This window comes from Saccoglossus kowalevskii, chromosome 22, assembly GCF_978046115.1.
Source record: "Saccoglossus kowalevskii chromosome 22, keSacKowa6.1, whole genome shotgun sequence".
Lineage (NCBI taxonomy): Eukaryota > Metazoa > Hemichordata > Enteropneusta > Harrimaniidae > Saccoglossus > Saccoglossus kowalevskii.
This window is the reverse complement of record NC_140662.1, coordinates 24,324,368-24,341,446: the sequence shown is the minus strand read 5'-3', so window position 1 is coordinate 24,341,446 and position 17,079 is coordinate 24,324,368. Positions and strand designations below refer to the sequence as shown.

Here is a 17,079-nt window from a genome sequence, read left to right as displayed (position 1 = left end):
TGCGCATACTCATTTTCAGCCAATCAGGCGTGCCGTAACAGCGAGTATTTCCTTGATTTACCCAGAACTCTATGCGAATCCCCCTTGATTCTGGCTGCTGGCCATTTTCGTTCATGAAATCGTCGGATATCGTCAGAAAACGCGGGATTTGTGCAGTTTTGAATAAAACCAAGTTAGCAATTATGAACAATGGTTATTAACGTAACACCTGATCCCCTCTAAAATTTTTGTTTCGCATTTTAAGGTAAGAAATCGACATTTGAAACCGACAGGGTGTCGATTTACTCGGTGCCGTGTTTCACAACTTGTTTATTTATATACGTATAGCGGATGATTTTTATTGAAAATTAGTATTTATTGATTTTCAGCCCCCAAGTGACTGTGGACTTGTCGTGGTAGGAAATGAAAGTACCGTAGTACTAAACAATCCACGCCACCAAGGTCAAGTACTGCAACTGACTGACAATACTGAAAAACATTTTGTTTGTAACTAGACACATGTTACTGCTATCATTATACATCAATGCTGCAATAGTGTTACATTACTGATAGTACTTCACGTGTTTGTGTTGTCTGTTTTTAAAACCCGGAAATACGTATTCTTTGAGGCGAAACCAATCACTTATGGTTAATACATGTATACGGGTTGGGCTATTTTAACGTGGGACGGAAATTTTGAGGTAGAACCCTACTCATAATTCTTGAGAAAATTGGTCATAAATCGCATGACAACGTTCATATTATGTAAAATTATGGAGTTATTGTCCCATGATGGTACCATGAAATATCATTCTTTTTCCAAAAAAACACTGTTTTTAGAACAATTCCATTCCAATTGCATTTTTTGAGATTTTGAGACTTTTTTTAAACCCAGATTTTTAGCTCCGCTGTCGACTTTGTCGAGCGGAGCTTATCATATGAGTGATTGTCCGTCGTCGTCCGTCGTCGTCGTCCGTCGTCCGTGTCAATGTTTTACTTTTTCGACTTCTTCTTGAAAACTACAAGCCTGAATGCTTTGATACTTGGTGTATATGTACCTTGGGTAGACCTCTCTCAGATTTGTTCATTTCATGATGATATCTTCAATTCTCTAATTTTGGTGAATATTTTTGTCATTTTTAGTAAAAAGTGATATTTTCGACTTCTTGTTGAAAACCGCAAGTGCAATTGCTTTGATATTACATATATAGGTACTACATGTGGACCTCTCTCAGATTTGTTCATTTTGTAATGATATCTTTAATTCTCTAATTTTGGTGAATATTTTTGTCATTTTTGGTAAAAAGTGATATTTTCGACTTCTTGTTGAAAACCGCAAGTCCAATTGCTTTGATATTTACATATATAGGTACTACATGTCGACCTCTCTCAGATTTGTTCATTTTGTAATGATATCTTCAATTCTCTAATTTTGGTGAATATTTTTGTAATTTTTGGTAAAAAGTGATATTTTCGACCTCTTGTTGAAAACCGCAAGTCCAATTGCTTTGATATTACATATATAGGTACTACATGTGGACCTCTCTCAGATTTGTTCATTTTGTAATGATATCTTTAATTCTCTAATTTTGGTGAATATTTTTGTAATTTTTGGTAAAAAGTGATATTTTCGACTTCTTGTTGAAAACCGCAAGTCCAATTGCTTTGATATTACATATATAGGTACTACATGTGGACCTCTCTCAGATTTGTTCATTTTGTAATGATATCTTTAATTCTCTAATTTCGGTGAATATTTTTGTAATTTTTGGTAAAAAGTGATATTTTCGACTTCTTGTTGAAAACTGCAAGTCCAATTGCTTTGATATTACTTATATAGGTACTACATGTGGACCTCTCTCAGATTTGTTCATTTCATGATGATATCTTTAATTCTCTAATTTTGATGAATATTTTTGTAATTTTTCGTAAAAAGTGATATTTTCGACTTCTTGTTGAAAACCGCAAGTCCAATTGCTTTGATATATTATACATATAGGTACTACATGTGGACCTCTCTCATATTTGTTCATTTTCTAATGATATCTTCTGTTCTTTAATTGCCATGTGCATTGCTAACAGCGGAGCTATCTCAGCCGACAGGCTGCTTGTTTAAATAATTGAGGGCAACAACAAGTATCCCATCCTTCACAATATATGATTTTATGTCACCTGGCTACAATTTATGATATTGCACAACATCTCTGCCATAAGAACCTATGGTAGCGTCATACTGGTAATACTGCCAAAATGGCAACAATCCACTAACATACAACCAATATTGTACATGTCTTTTTTATAAATTATCTTCTTTTCTCTAACTGTTATGTATTCAAGTAGTTTTAGTTATATTTGTAATTTTGCTTTGTCATTATTTTTATACACATTACCTTTATTGTATTTATCAATACCCCATTGTGGATACGATTTCAATAACGTTATTATTATTATTATTACAACCATCATTTTCTTGAAATATCCTTATATTACCTAGAAGTACCGTACAAATTATTGGGGAATTTATAAATTCTGAGTATTTGCATTCCATGAGTATTCTGTTAACACACATTTTCCTTATCAGTACTTTGGAATTTGTTCCTTAAAATATTAATTGTCACTAAAACGTACTGTATGTATGCAATTGATAAGAATTCATAAGTATTCAAAAATCAATACCAATAAGTTTTGAATACTATTGGTATGTTACTGCCTGGTAAAAAAATAAGTCCTATAATTAACATTACAGCAAGTCTCAGAAGTATTGGGGCAGCCAATTTGCAAACTCGCTAGCGAATTGGCTAACTGCTTAAGGAGAATCTATATAACAGTAGGGGACGATCCTCATACTTTAGGAGCTATTCGGCAACGGTCTTTTAGTTGGATGGCAATTTTGCTTTCAAATATACCAGGGAAAGTGTTCTATGCTCTTCCGTGTCCACACAAAAACGACGAATGAGGTCGATTTTTTCAACGGTTGGCTTAATGTTACCCCAATGGATTGTTTGGATGTGAAAGTTTGTTATTTTCTCCCTGATTTGTAGGAAACAGTTTCTCAATTTATCTATTTAGTTAACCTCATATAATAAATATCGGTAGATTAATTGCATTTATAATATTTTCACGCCAGCTGACTGGCCATTTTCGGGCTCAAATCATTCGAGGGAATCCAGACATGTACCAGCCTGAGGATGCGTAAAAACATTGCATGTCCCCTAATGCAATATAGACTCGCCAAGAGTGGACGCGATCACAAACCGGCGCCAGGGAGATTCCATAGCTAACCATTTAGTCAAAACCCAAGCAGTTAGCCAATTCACTAACGAGTTTGCAAATTGGCTGCCCCAATACTTCTGAGACTTGCTGTAACATTAATTAACGTTAATTCTTTTAGATGTAAAGCAACATGTAAGAGGTTCAAGAAATTTCAAGAGACATCTGTTCTTGTCATGGAGATGATGAACCTGAACCAGATTTTATTTCCTTTCTTCGCCATCTGTGTCCTGATTGGTTCCTTTCAATGTTTGGTTGACACCAAGACACCCAGAGGACATCTACAACCATTCGGCTCACACGCAGACCCATCAGTCATCACTGACGAATTGGATACTGTTCCAAATTCACTCAAATTTTATGAGAATTATGTAAAACCACAAAAACCGGTAGTTTTCCGAGGAGCTGCAAAACAATCCAGGGCATACCACGAGTGGACGGAAGAATATTTAATAAATGAGTATGGGGATTTAACAGTTCGTTTAGAAGCCAGACATGAGGGAAACAAAGATATACCCCCAGGGGAAGGTGGTCTGCTCGGACGAGATACAGTCAAACATTTTATTGAAAACTATCAGAATATTGATGGTTATATAATATCACAAGTGCCCGGACCAATGGAAAGAGACGTATCAATACCGCCATGTTTGTTGTGCGGGACATTTACCAATGGAATACAGGTAATGTAGTTCACATAGTGCTTTTTTAATTTTTTCTGTAGGACAATCAAGCTAGAAACTGCAAGAGTAAAGAAAAAGTTTTATTTAATATTAATATTTTATCATTAATATCATAGAACTTACTGTAAAATAATTTATTTTAGCTGGAATTAATTTTCACTGAAAAGACATTTTGGGTGTTTTGTATGGAATTTATTTTCACTGATTTTTGAAAAGTAAAGTAAAAAGTAAAATATAGGAAAAAAGGTATATTCGCTGGATTTTATTTTCATTGAATCATTTCTTCATCAAAAATTAATTCCAAGCAAAAAAAAATATTTTACAGTAGATAGGAAACTGGGGCATTTCTTTTGGTGTATCGTTATTCTGGATTGAAATAACTTAATATGTTAATTAAGTCCAAATTAATGTAAATGATCTTCAAACTCAGCTGACTTTAATACTTTCCTGTATATCGAAAATTTTCCTAATGTAAACAAAAATATATTAAGTTCACAAAATTAGTGATTTTGTCAACAAATTATTGGTTCCTTAATATTACCATTTGTTTATAAAGTTTTATGATCTACATGTACAACACAGACAGTGAAGTTTTGGGGCAGATAATTAACATTAAAATCATTATTTTTCAAACTATGTATTTCAAAAATGTTTTATGCGTTACAAATGATTTTGTGGAAAATATATGCTTAACAATAATATTTCAATGTTTTTCAATCTGAATGTTAGTAATGACTTTAGCTCTAATTGGATAACATTTTTCCACTGTTCTCGCATATTCATATCATCATGCATAATATTCCCATCACTATAAAGTTGTGTAAAATAATCTCAGTGTGCCAATTTCATCTTGAATACAACAAATTACTGGTGTTTTATTTATTCCTTACTCAGTTCAGTACAGTATGTTATAAAGTGTGAAGTTGGAATCTATCTTTTGCATTCATGGCAGTGAATCGGTCAGTGATTGAGGAAAAACTGCAAAGGCTCATGGGTAATGAGCAATGAGTTCTACAAAATGATTTTTTCTATGACCAATGAAAGCATTTTCTTTAAATTTGGATGAATGAAGATCATTCGGGATAAATGTTTTGTAAATATCCATAAACAAATTCACTTTAATTTCCATATTTCATTTATTCCTATTTTTCTTTCTTTATTTATTAGTATTACTTTACTGGTAACTTGGTCATCTTAACTAATAGTTAACAGTACTAACTAATATAACTGATAGTCAAGGCAAGCAAGGTACAATATATGAAAAACTGCAAGTAAAACAAAAAATGAGTTATTATATTAAACAAAAAATAATCATATTTGAACTTATAACTACATCACATTTTAATCAGATTCCTTTTAAATTATACTTTCTTTTATTCGACCTAGAGTCTGATATTCAGAATGTAACAGAATAGTTTTTGTCATTCATGCTGTCGTCCTATGTACCGTCCCTCAACGTGTTGAGATGTCCTATGTGACTCGTTCAACGCATACACAACACTAGAACGCAATGACCACACCTTTCTTTCATTTTTTCCCCAGGAAGTTCATTTATTTTTGAGTGCTGGTGGCGGCAAAACATTAGTTCATCAGGATCCATATGAGAATATTCATTGTGTCTTCAACGGAACAAAAAAATGGATACTAGTACACCCTGATCAGGTAAAAATCAGTCATCATTTTTTTTTTAGCTGCCGAACATAATTTCTTCAAATTAAAAAGTTTACACTTAAATATTTAAAGTGGGGGAGTCGTCACCTGCGCATGCGTCAGATGGTCATAGCGTGTCATTGTTCACAAACAAGTGTCTACCTATGAACCTTTGCATTTTTAGTGTGCGTTGTTATCGTCGCTTGGGACTCAATTCCAACGCGTGCGTAGACGACAACCCTCCCGCTTTAAGGGTTGTTTATTGGATTATTTTTCAGTTTCTTTTTTTACTGGAAAAACAATAGAATAATTAGTTGTTTAAAAAAATACTATTCCTTCATTCCATGGTGCAATTCATGAAGAGCCCTCATTTAAATAATACCGAGTTAATCTGGTATTAGTGGTTTTAAATAACCACACATGGGTACAGTAATAGAATAGACATATTGTGACAAACAACACCTAAACTGCAGGAAATTGTTATTTTATTTTTTTTAACACAAATTTATTTCTAACTATTTGTGGACTATGAACAGCTTATTTTATTCTGTGTTTTTTGAATTTGAAACATTTTTTAATGTTTCAAAACACCATAACATACCCCAGACCATTTGTCCCTGTGTTAAAGCTATCACATACAATGTATAGGCAACAATGATAACACATATGGTCTTAGATAACCATAACATGACCGTGTTCATAATTATCCTAAAAAAATAAATAAATAAAAAAACAGTTGCCATAGAAACAATTTTTTTTCAGCAAGCAATAAATGCCTATTATGATCTTGGGCAATTATGATGTAAATTTTTGTTGGGAGGGGGGGTGATAATATTAAAATATTACATCATTATTAATATCTTATTAATATCTTTGTCTTAGACTGATTTGATATATTTATCACCAAGTTCTTTGGAAGAGTTCGGTGGATACTCTTTGATCGACGTGGATGCTGTGGATTTGATAAAATATCCAAAAATTCAGCAAGTCAAGTACGCCATTCTGACGCTAAATAAAGGGGATTGTATTTATATGCCCAGCGGTAAGTATATTGTAAATTACCCATAATGCAACATGGTCATGTGACATTGAACACTTCTTTTGAACACTAATTATAAAGGTGATTGCATGTACAGTGGCCCCTCGCTAAGTCGCGGGTGTTGGGATCCAAGCAAAAACCGCGACTTATCGAGGGCCGCGACTTACCGAGGGACGTCGTGAAAGAGGGAGGTCGTGCATTGAAAAACATATAAAAAGCACATATAAACCCTCGGTTTAGTTAATTGATGTATCATCACATGTGTCAGGCAGTATTCGAATAAAATCATGATTATGTTTGCTGTAAACATTGCGTTGATTATTTTGTTTGTGTCTGATATTATGTGGGCCGCTTGCTGTTGCTTGCGACTTCGACGGTAACAGCTTCCAACATAAACCAGTTTCATCGCAATTATAAACATGTTCGTCAAAATAACCACCTTCATAGATAATTTCTCTCAGTTTTTCGGGAAAAGTTCCGACAGCGTCAATGTTCCCAGATCGAGCTTCGCCTTGGATTGAGACTGCGTGTGTCGATAGCGTGTCTTCTTTGCCATCGCAAGAACCACCCTGAACTGGCCTCAAATTCAAAGTCGTCATATCTGAGTTGTATGCTTTGCATTGGGTGATGGGACCAGATAGTGGAGTTCCGGGAGACCGTTCTTAAAGAAACGTAAACAGCTTTATCGGTGTCATCATTGTCGGACACTTTCGCTTGTTTTTCTGTTCAGTCCCGCCTCTTGGTCAACTTTGAAAACAAATTTACTTTTCATTTTTTACCCACCCACGAATAGTGGGCTCAACCACGTGCAACCCTTAACTTGGTTTGACACGGTCGATCGCCGTGAGTTTATGGCGTACGAACAGGCTGTATAGCTTTCGCTTTGACATGCTGCTCAATTGAGAAATAGAGATCAGAATTCTATGAATTCAACTCATTGTAGCGAGTTTTTGTAGAGGTATACCAAAATGGGACCGGCCAAGAAGTACGTACGGTCACTACTCGACACCCCTGTTGACACCTTGAGTAAGGCCGCCGTCACCCATTGCATCTCAGCAATTGACGGACAGTGGGTGTTAAGTTGTCTCTTTAACGGTTAGTTAAAAACACTATGCCACGAAACATTAGTCTTTGTACTTCAAAATTGCTGTCAAAACACAATAGAAATTTTGGGAGCCATCCAAGTACCCGCGACTTAGCCGAATCGCGACTTACCGAGGCGCGACTTAGCGAGGGGCCACTGTATTTATATGTCCAGCAGTAAGTATATTGTAGTTTACCAATAATGCAACATGGTCATGTAACATTGAACACTTCTTTTGAACACTAATTATAAAGGTGATTGCATGTATTTATATGCCCAGCGGTAAGTATATTGTAGATTACCAATAATGCAACATGGTCATGTGACATTGAACACTTTTTTTGAACACTAATTATAAAGGTGATTGCATGTATTTATATGCCCAGCAGTAAGTATATTGTAGATTACCAATAATGCAACATGGTCATGTGACATTGAACACTTTTTTTGAACACTAATTATAAAGGTGATTGCATGTATTTATATGCCCAGCAGTAAGTATATTGTAGATTACCCATAATGCAACATGGTCATGTGACATTGAACACTTTTTTTGAACACTAATTATAAAGGTGATTGCATGTATTTATATGCCCAGCAGTAAGTATATTGTAGATTACCCATAATGCAACATGGTCATGTGACATTGAACACTTTTTTTGAACACTAATTATAAAGGTGATTGCATGTATTTATATGCCCAGCAGTAAGTATATTGTAGATTACTCATAATGCAACATGGTCATGTGACATTGAACACTTTTTTTGAACACTAATTATAAAGGTGATTGCATGTATTTATATGCCCAGCAGTAAGTATATTGTAGATTACCCATAATGCAACATGGTCATGTAGCATTAAACAAAAATCATCATACAAAAACAAGGAATAAATGGGTGCAAAAGTTTAGTTTAAAGGACAGTGGTTGTCACACAGCGCGTGTTTGAATTTTGTGTATTTTACACACATTGTATATGTCGGTTTAAGTCCCATATCGAGCAGAACGTGGCACGACGATCGCCGCCCTTCAACTTTACTTTAAATGCTACAGTTGTCTTGCTGTGAACATTCAAATTTTGTGCCAACAATGTATTATACATAACTTAATAGTATGAAAATTGTACTTATTGTAAATCAATCAATATTAAGATTAATAAAGATAGAAAATGAACACAGATTTGCTGATTCGATCTCTGCAATTTATTCATATCTAATTGTTCAAAATGTTGCATGCACTGTAGAACTTGGGTTCTCTCTTTATTTAATTTCATATCATAATGGTTCATTTCTGTATTAACTGATGGACAAAATGGAGAAAAATGCAGCAAATTGTGAAGTGTAGTTGTATATTACACAATTGATTGTAATGAGGCTGAGAATTTAAAAATATTAGGCTTCATCGAAATGTGATATCATCTTGGGTTTATACCTTTCTACCGAGGAGTTGAATACAAAAAGTATAAAAAGGCAAAGGGGATAGTAAAAATAAGAATTTACATAACATTAGGAAATAAATAAATGAATATAATATATTGTAATACATTATAAATTACATTGTCTGAATTTAAATTACTAGACTAATCAATAATTGAGTTAGACTAATCACATTTTCAGACTTGTTTGCATCTTCTGCACATATCTTTCATCAACTCGGCATACTAGATATTTATAAACTTTGCAAACTTCACACTTGTCTATTTATATTTGACCTTAAACATAATCGCTTTGCCAATAATCTGAGTCACTACTTTGATGCTCTGTCTCATAGCTATCCGACCAGGTCAATATTGCAAAGCAATCTTGCAATTCCAAAAGTTAACCTGACCATTTCTCAGCATAATCTAAAATTTGCATCTGTTAAACATTGGAACTCACTCCCAGCCTCCCTTAAAATATCCCATAATAGAACACACTTCAAAAACACATTAAAGCATTACCTACTACAGAATTAAACCTTTTACTTTATCAATATGTTTTTTACACATCAGATTTGTTATTTTCTTTTATTTCCTCCTTCTAAAAGTTGTATAATACTGTTCTTGGATGTCCTACCTACCTAACTCCATTTTAATTGAATTGTTCTAATCATTATTTAATCATTTAACCAGTTTTATTACCATAATATCATACAATAAGTTGGTTCTTTGGACTAGATTAGTTCAGAAGAACTATTTTCGATGGACCAAACCAGGAAATTTCAAAAATCATTTTTTTCTTCATTCTCACATTGTTTGTTTTCTGTTGTTTTTCCGGTGTAATAAATCAAATCAATCAAAAGAATGCATTATTGTGGCACAGAGTACACCTACTAATGAATTCCAAATGTGTGTTCTTTCAAAAACTTTTGCTATTTTTTACAAAAATGTTGTCCTGTGCATAGGTAAGTATTTATGTACATAGATCTTGGTCTGTCTGTCTGTCTGTCTGTCTGTCTGTCTGTCTGTCTGTCTGTCTGTCTGTCTGTCTGTCTGTCTGTCTGTCATGACATATTGTAACAATTCATTTTTTTCTCTCACAAGGTTATCTTCATCAAGTTCGTTCAAATGGTCTTATGAATTCAGCCGTTGCAATATGGTTTTCATTTTTCACCAAAAGTCATCCATTTGAAGGCGCTGATTGCAATAAAGATCTGGAGTTCAAACCGATGAGTGAAGTAGATGTGTTGTGGAAATTTGATGGTTATAATGATTTACAACAGGGACATATGGATATTTATGTTCTCAAGTAAGTGATGTACATCCAAAATATTCTTTGTTTGAGATTTTTAAGTCTGTGATATCATGGATCCTACGTCACTATGTCAGTCTAGCCCCTAAATATCATGAATTTAAAGGGGAGCAGAGATATGGCTTTTGACACTCTGTACATGAAATTTGAGATCTATGAATGGATTCTGTCGATAAAAATAACTTGTATGTGCTGCGAAATGCCCTAAATATCGGGTATAAAATGGGCTGTGAAGCAGACAACAAACGGCCGCTTTGCCAGGCGTCAATTCACCTCTAGAGGGCCAGTCACTGATGTCATCAGTGAACACTGATAATTGAACCCATTCATTTTAGTACGTCAATCCCATAGAAATGCTACTATGAAAGACATTGTTAACTGACCTAGTATCATGTGACTGTAATGACCACATGACTAAAATATGTATGTATCGTAGTATCACATGACTAAATGTCACAATATCATGTGACTCTAACATCCACATATTTAAATACGATTAAATGACTATCACATTGCCGTGGTTCATTTAAACAAATGATGTATTTTATACACATAATATATGTCGCTATGGGTCCCATATCAAGCACGATGCAGCACTGCCCTTTAAATACCACAACTAAATATAATGTGACTGTATGAATCATATGACCGAGTGTCACATGACAGTAAATATTACATGACTGACTTTCCTAGATGTATGTACCACAAGTGACAATGATTTGTCAGTTCATGATTTGAAATGAGCAATACCCCAAATGTTACGTCAATTCTTTTAATCAGATCACATCATCTGTACTAATTGATATCATTTTCACTCTAGAACGGTTTTATTGACATCTGCTGATAAAAATGGACAAATCTGGTTAGATAAATTCACCAAACATTTCATACAGGTTGGTGTGCTTTTGTTAATGTCATGATTCATCATCTTTAAGGCAAACTAATCATTTTTACTTTATGTTAATCAGATGTATTTACCATATTTGGATATGGTAATTCAAACTGATGAGTGGCACATTGATTAATATGACTCTTATGGTGGACTGCAGACTCAGTAGTGCAAACAAGTACACACTGCCCACCTGCCTGACTCGTGGCATTGGACTGCCTGAAGCTATTTTGGTTTATTTTCAACAGTCGTTGACTGATAATAATGTTTTCATATTCATTTCAATTTGTGTTTTTTGTTTTAATGAAATTTTCTTAACATCCTTCCTTCTTTGGTGTTCTCAAATATCAATTCAGACAAAAAGATTCCAACGACAATGTTAATTGACTTGTTGTAATTACAATTACGGTGTTTAGAAAGAAATTGATTAGTTTCCCTGACTGAAATTGCATATCAAATAGCCCTGCTAAACATCCTATCAGAATTTTTAGGACGCACATACAATAAAACAGATTTCGTGCAATTGTACTAATTATATGAATAATAATTCATTTTTTCATGAATTAACAATTGTGATCCTAGATAGTACAAAAACAAGTTCAATATTTTGATTAATACAAAAGTAAATATTATATGAGAGGGATGTCAATGTCAATTTTTGGTATACTTTGATGATGCACTATTAATATAAACCTTTGACCCCAAGCATTTACCTTTTATTTCTCCCTTGTCACCTTTGATCCTTTCATTACCATAATCAGATTTTGTCTTCTTCGACTCTTCTACCCTTCTTTCTTTTAACATTTCACTGCCATTGCCCCTTTTTACACTTTTACTACTTACTGTTTGTCATTACTATTACCAACAATTAACAAACTGTATTACACTTTTTTTTTAAACCTTGAGTTGAAAAATATATATACTAAACAGTGTGAATATATTTGATGCAAAATATAATTGAAATTAAAGAAATTTACAGAAAATGTCAAAATGGTAAAATACTTGTGTGTGCTTACTCGATAAGTCATAATATGTTGGTTTTTTTTGCTTATTTCGTTGATAGCTAAATGTACTAAATTCACTAAATGTACTAAATAAATGTAATGCTTCACAATTATCCTTCACAATCTGAATTTAAAGCATAGTGAATATTTTTGCAACATCAAATTTCTTAAAATTAAACTCAATAAATATTTCCCCCTCTACAATTGTATAAATAAGTTACACTGAATAACTGTGAAATCAATTAAATTCTATCTAATCATTTATAGTGCATGTATTTGCATTTATAGTGCATGTGCTTGCATCTTTGGAAGGTTGGTAATGTTCTTGGCACTTGTAACCTGTGTATTTAATAGCATTTGAATCACTTTCATTTAATTTATATTTGTAGTTTGAAGATGAAGATGAGGATACAGCAGATTACTGTGATAATATAAGGCACCAGGTAATCTGAACAAAATATCATGTATTTGTAATTGTTGATGACAAACATTGCTAATTTGGGATGCAATCAGGTTGCCATAGTAATACACACACATTTATACAAACAAATATGTAATGTACAGTATTTTATGGATTTGTGTTTGCATATGCTGTTGCAGTTGTTTACGTTTTAGACAAGTGGGTGTACGCAGTGACTGAAAATAAAATAAAGACATTGTTAGCTAGTTCCGTTTTGATCTTTGTCAGTAAAACAACTGACGGACAACCCTGTCACGGCAGGTCCCATACTAGTGCAGAATAGTGAACAACATTTGTTATCACATGCTCACATGCTGCTTGATAAAAACATAAAAATATGACATCACAGTGTTACTACCATTGCAAGACATAAAAGAAGTGATGAGTTTGTATTTTATCAATATCATTTACAAGTCACAGGTTTATTTTACAGGAGAAATGAACACATCAGTATTTTATTTGCTTTGTTTTTTCATTTAAACAATACTATTTTGCTGTAATTATTGATTTTGTAGTTTTTCTTTTTTTATTGATGTTTTTTTCAAAATTCAAAAGTTAATTATGTTTGATTTTCTTCCCAGTTCTGTGACATACTTGATCCTAATGGTAGAGGGTATGTAACCGTTGGTGAAGTCAAAGAATTATCAATAGATATGCTGAAAAAACTTTTATTGACTTTTGACCCAACTGATGTATCCAATACTGTTGAGTTTGAATACAGTCACATTGCAGCCAATGATATTATGTAAGTTGTGCACAAATTATCTTACAAAATACTTCTTATTCTTATATGTTTATTCAGCTACATTGCACCATCTGATCATCACACATGTTTTTGTTGCATAGTCTGAACTTTGCCATGCATTTTATTTGTTCCTTCTTGTTTTGTTAAAGTAAACTGGCTACACATTTGGCGACAATTGGACCAGACCCTGGTTTCCATGGCGATGAGTTCATAAATAGATATGTAACTGATATTGGTGGAACTCCTGAAAAAGCTAAAGAGGTGAGTTACCAATAATTGAATTCTGGCTAGGAGGAAGTTAATTGTAGTTATCCAAGCCCATCGTAAGAACAATCTTGTTAGCGGACTCTTACAACAAGAGCAATGTGCCAAAAAGTAGTACTGGTTATAGCAATCATACAAAGACATACTTTCCATGGAGGCATTATTTCTTCTCTAAAACTATGCTACCACTGGTGTTAATATTTGAAGTTGAAACTGTCTCAAGTGCAGTTTGAATCATAGCTGCTTTGATCCATTTGTTTAGTGATTCTGGAAATTTTGAGAAATTCAGGTAATTATGTTTAATATTTTTAGATTTTGACTGGTCTGGGTGCTGATGAGACAGGATTGGTTACCATGGAGATGGTACAGAAAAACATTGGTAAAGCTGTGGAGAAGTTTAAGACAGCAAGACACCATGATCCAACTGTTGAGCATTTGTGGTTTGAACATTTGAAAAAACATGGAGAGCTAGAATAATTCATAATGTGAAGTTAGCATAATTATTGTTTTGAATTATAATATAGTTGCAGGGTACAGAGATTATTTTGTTATGTAAAAGAGAATAAGATTCAATGTTTGGGTTTACCAGTGTTTGTATTGTCACATGTTACTTTGAATTTTAGTAATTTACAATTCTTGAAAATGTTAGTATAGCACTAATTGCTGCTATAGAATAATTGAAATAATTAACATAAGGGAATATATGGTAACCACCTAATATTGATTTTCTCACCATGTATTGTATTATATAGTTTTGATGTAATTCATAAAACATCATATGAGTTAAAATAATGTATAGCAAATTACAAACTTATTCTAAGTTATTTCAAACTTTAATGTAAATACATTTTTGGTATATTTTGATTAAAAATAGTAAATTGACAGCCATTTTTTTAAAGGATGCACTCAAATTTGGTATGCTGGTTGACCATGCAAATTTTTATGATTCAAAATGGTCGACTGGTGGCCATTATGTTTCTTGTTTTTACAGCTCCAGAGTCATTCTCAGACAAGCTTTAAATGATTTGGTTCGAAGTTTGTACAGTGACATGTGCTTGTCAAGTTTTTTTTTCTGATTGAACAGTTTTTGACCAACATAAATACTTTCTTCAGATTTGGTATGTTGGTTGAACATGCAAGATTACTAATGTACATTGTGATGGTTTGGTGGCCATTTTGTTTCCCCCATATACAGTGTTTATTTAACCAATAAGAAATGATCGTAAAAGAGTTTGCAGTTTTACTGATAATTCTATCTTCAGCATTATCTGAAACATGTCTGATCAAATTGACATTATATAAAAAAATATCTGCTATATCAATATTTTCTTTGATTTATTTATTCATTGGGACAATAGCTTGAACCTATTCTGTATATTGTTATAAAATCGAACACAAATAAAGTGCTTTGAAAATTTGCTGAGACATGATTATAAGACACGATTATAATGCTTTTGACTGAGCTGATTGTGTTGACATAAACTTAATGTACTTTTACTCCCAAGCACAAGATTATGGTACATGGCCACACATTCTATTATGCAATGACCACTTTTCTGTAGATTTGGTATGTTAATTAAACATGCAGATTTGCTGATGCACATCATGTGTTTTCGCAATTCAAATTGTCCAACTGGTGGTTATTTTCTTTCTTGTGTTTATGAAGAATGCACTTTCGTACTTATCCTTTGTATATCATAGTATAAATACAGTCATTTGTCATCCAATCAAAGATCACTGCTGGCACCATTCAGTCAGGATTATAACTGTCAAAAGGGATATATACCCCAATCGGGATATGCACATAACCCGATTGAGATTATGTATCTTCTGACTGGATATTTTTTTCATCCTGATCGAGGTATTTTGCTTTAGATCACGTTGACACTCCTTATTACATCATGGCGCATATTAAAACAGGTGAAGTCAACGAGTAAACGAGTGCCTTCTCTCCACTTGGTTTTGCTCCCACTGCCCTTTCCCCACTCAGTTTTTGTTCCCCATGACCCATTTCACCGGCAACACTCTTTATTAAGAGAGTTGTACCCAAGTTCACATTTTACACTTCTGAAAAATACAATGTACAATCAATGATTTTGCCCTTACCCGCTCAATCTAAAAATGGAACTTGCCTGCCCTCTGAATAAAAATCTTCTTCTACTGGAATTCCCCTCTGAGAAACCCTATTTTTAATTCCCTCCCACTGAAGATGTTTTATTTTGCCTGCCCGCTAAAAATCCCTTGCGAACACATTTTTTGGTAAAAGCCTCTCTGAATATTGTATGTGCATATAGTTGTTTTCTATCATGTTTGCTGTTCTATGTGCAGACGTATTGATGCGAAAGCAAACACAGGCAATAAGTAGTGGCACTACCCATCCACAGACGAAATAACCAACCCTGTGTATAATAATACAAAAATAAAACAACAATATATATAATATGTTTTCATAAATGGACTTGTCACCATAAGAATAATGGAAGTTCTCGCGTTATAAATGCTGATTGTGTAAATTTGATGCAATTAAAAACACTAATACATTCATTCATTCAAACAATTATCCATGTAAATAAAATGCAATAATTTGACAATATTGAACATGTCAGCGTCCTCCTCGCATACTCAACCGGTAGAACCAGCTGTGATGTATATAATTACAGAGGCTATAGTAACAGACTGTGGAGATTACACGAATTAACTATTCGTATATCACAGTTTAAGCAATAACAATATTAACACTGATTATATTCGGAATATTCATATGTCACGATACACTGAGTTATGTTGTGCTAAAGACACAAATCTCCCCTAATATAAACAATGTTATGCAATTATATTTAGTGTTGACAAAAAAGATATTAACACAAGACTTGTATCAATGTCACGTTAACAAAAACAATTTACAAAACAGGAAATCTATTGAAAAATTGTGATATTTATCTTGGATATTGTATTCAATGTGTAATTATATTCCTTTTTATGAAGCGTTTTACAGAGTATACTCTTTTATAAAATAAATGTTGTTTAATGAATTGATTTATTTGATGCCTATGATTAGATACAATAAATAAAGTCTGGAAGTATAATTAGTACATCGTAATAACTTATTGTGTATATGATACTTAATATGTGTGGTAAATGTCAGGTAATATCGTTATTGGAAATCGTTGAATATAATATTTACATATGTAATCAATTACATTATTTTGCCAATATTCACTGTTGCGTGCCGTGTTACAATCTATGCTTAATTGTCCTTGGTAACATTTAACGCACCACTCATCACT

The 17,079-nt window shown here is 33.3% G+C and overlaps 1 protein-coding gene across 2 annotated transcripts; it reads left to right on the top strand.

Moving 5' to 3' along the window:
* Nucleotides 1-79: 79 nt before the first annotated feature.
* Nucleotides 80-15,417, top strand: LOC100377023 (tRNA wybutosine-synthesizing protein 5-like). 2 transcript variants are annotated; one of them, XM_085495629.1, is made up of 11 exons: nt 80-244; nt 369-441; nt 3,371-3,929; nt 5,472-5,591; nt 6,462-6,621; nt 10,223-10,427; nt 11,251-11,323; nt 12,713-12,766; nt 13,365-13,528; nt 13,678-13,789; nt 14,105-15,417. In XM_085495629.1, the coding sequence occupies exons 3-11, from the start codon at nt 3,426-3,428 to the stop codon at nt 14,267-14,269; spliced, it is 1,557 nt and encodes a 518-aa protein (XP_085351755.1). In that variant the 5' UTR covers nt 80-244; nt 369-441; nt 3,371-3,425; the 3' UTR covers nt 14,270-15,417. The 2 variants fall into 2 exon arrangements, with proteins under 2 accessions (XP_085351755.1, XP_085351754.1); XM_085495628.1 differs by lacking the exon at nt 369-441.
* Nucleotides 15,418-17,079: the final 1,662 nt, after the last annotated feature.

What these genes read in the sequence shown, in the direction of transcription:
- LOC100377023 (XM_085495628.1), top strand. Translation starts at nt 3,426, where the DNA reads ATGGAGATGATGAACCTGAACCAGATTTTATTTCCTTTCTTCGCCATC. An exon ending in TTGTATTTATATGCCCAGCG is followed by an intron (nt 6,622 to 10,222) that starts GTAAGTATATTG and finishes TTCTCTCACAAG; the next exon opens with GTTATCTTCATCAAGTTCGT. An exon ending in ATTGCAGCCAATGATATTAT is followed by an intron (nt 13,529 to 13,677) that starts GTAAGTTGTGCA and finishes GTTTTGTTAAAG; the next exon opens with TAAACTGGCTACACATTTGG.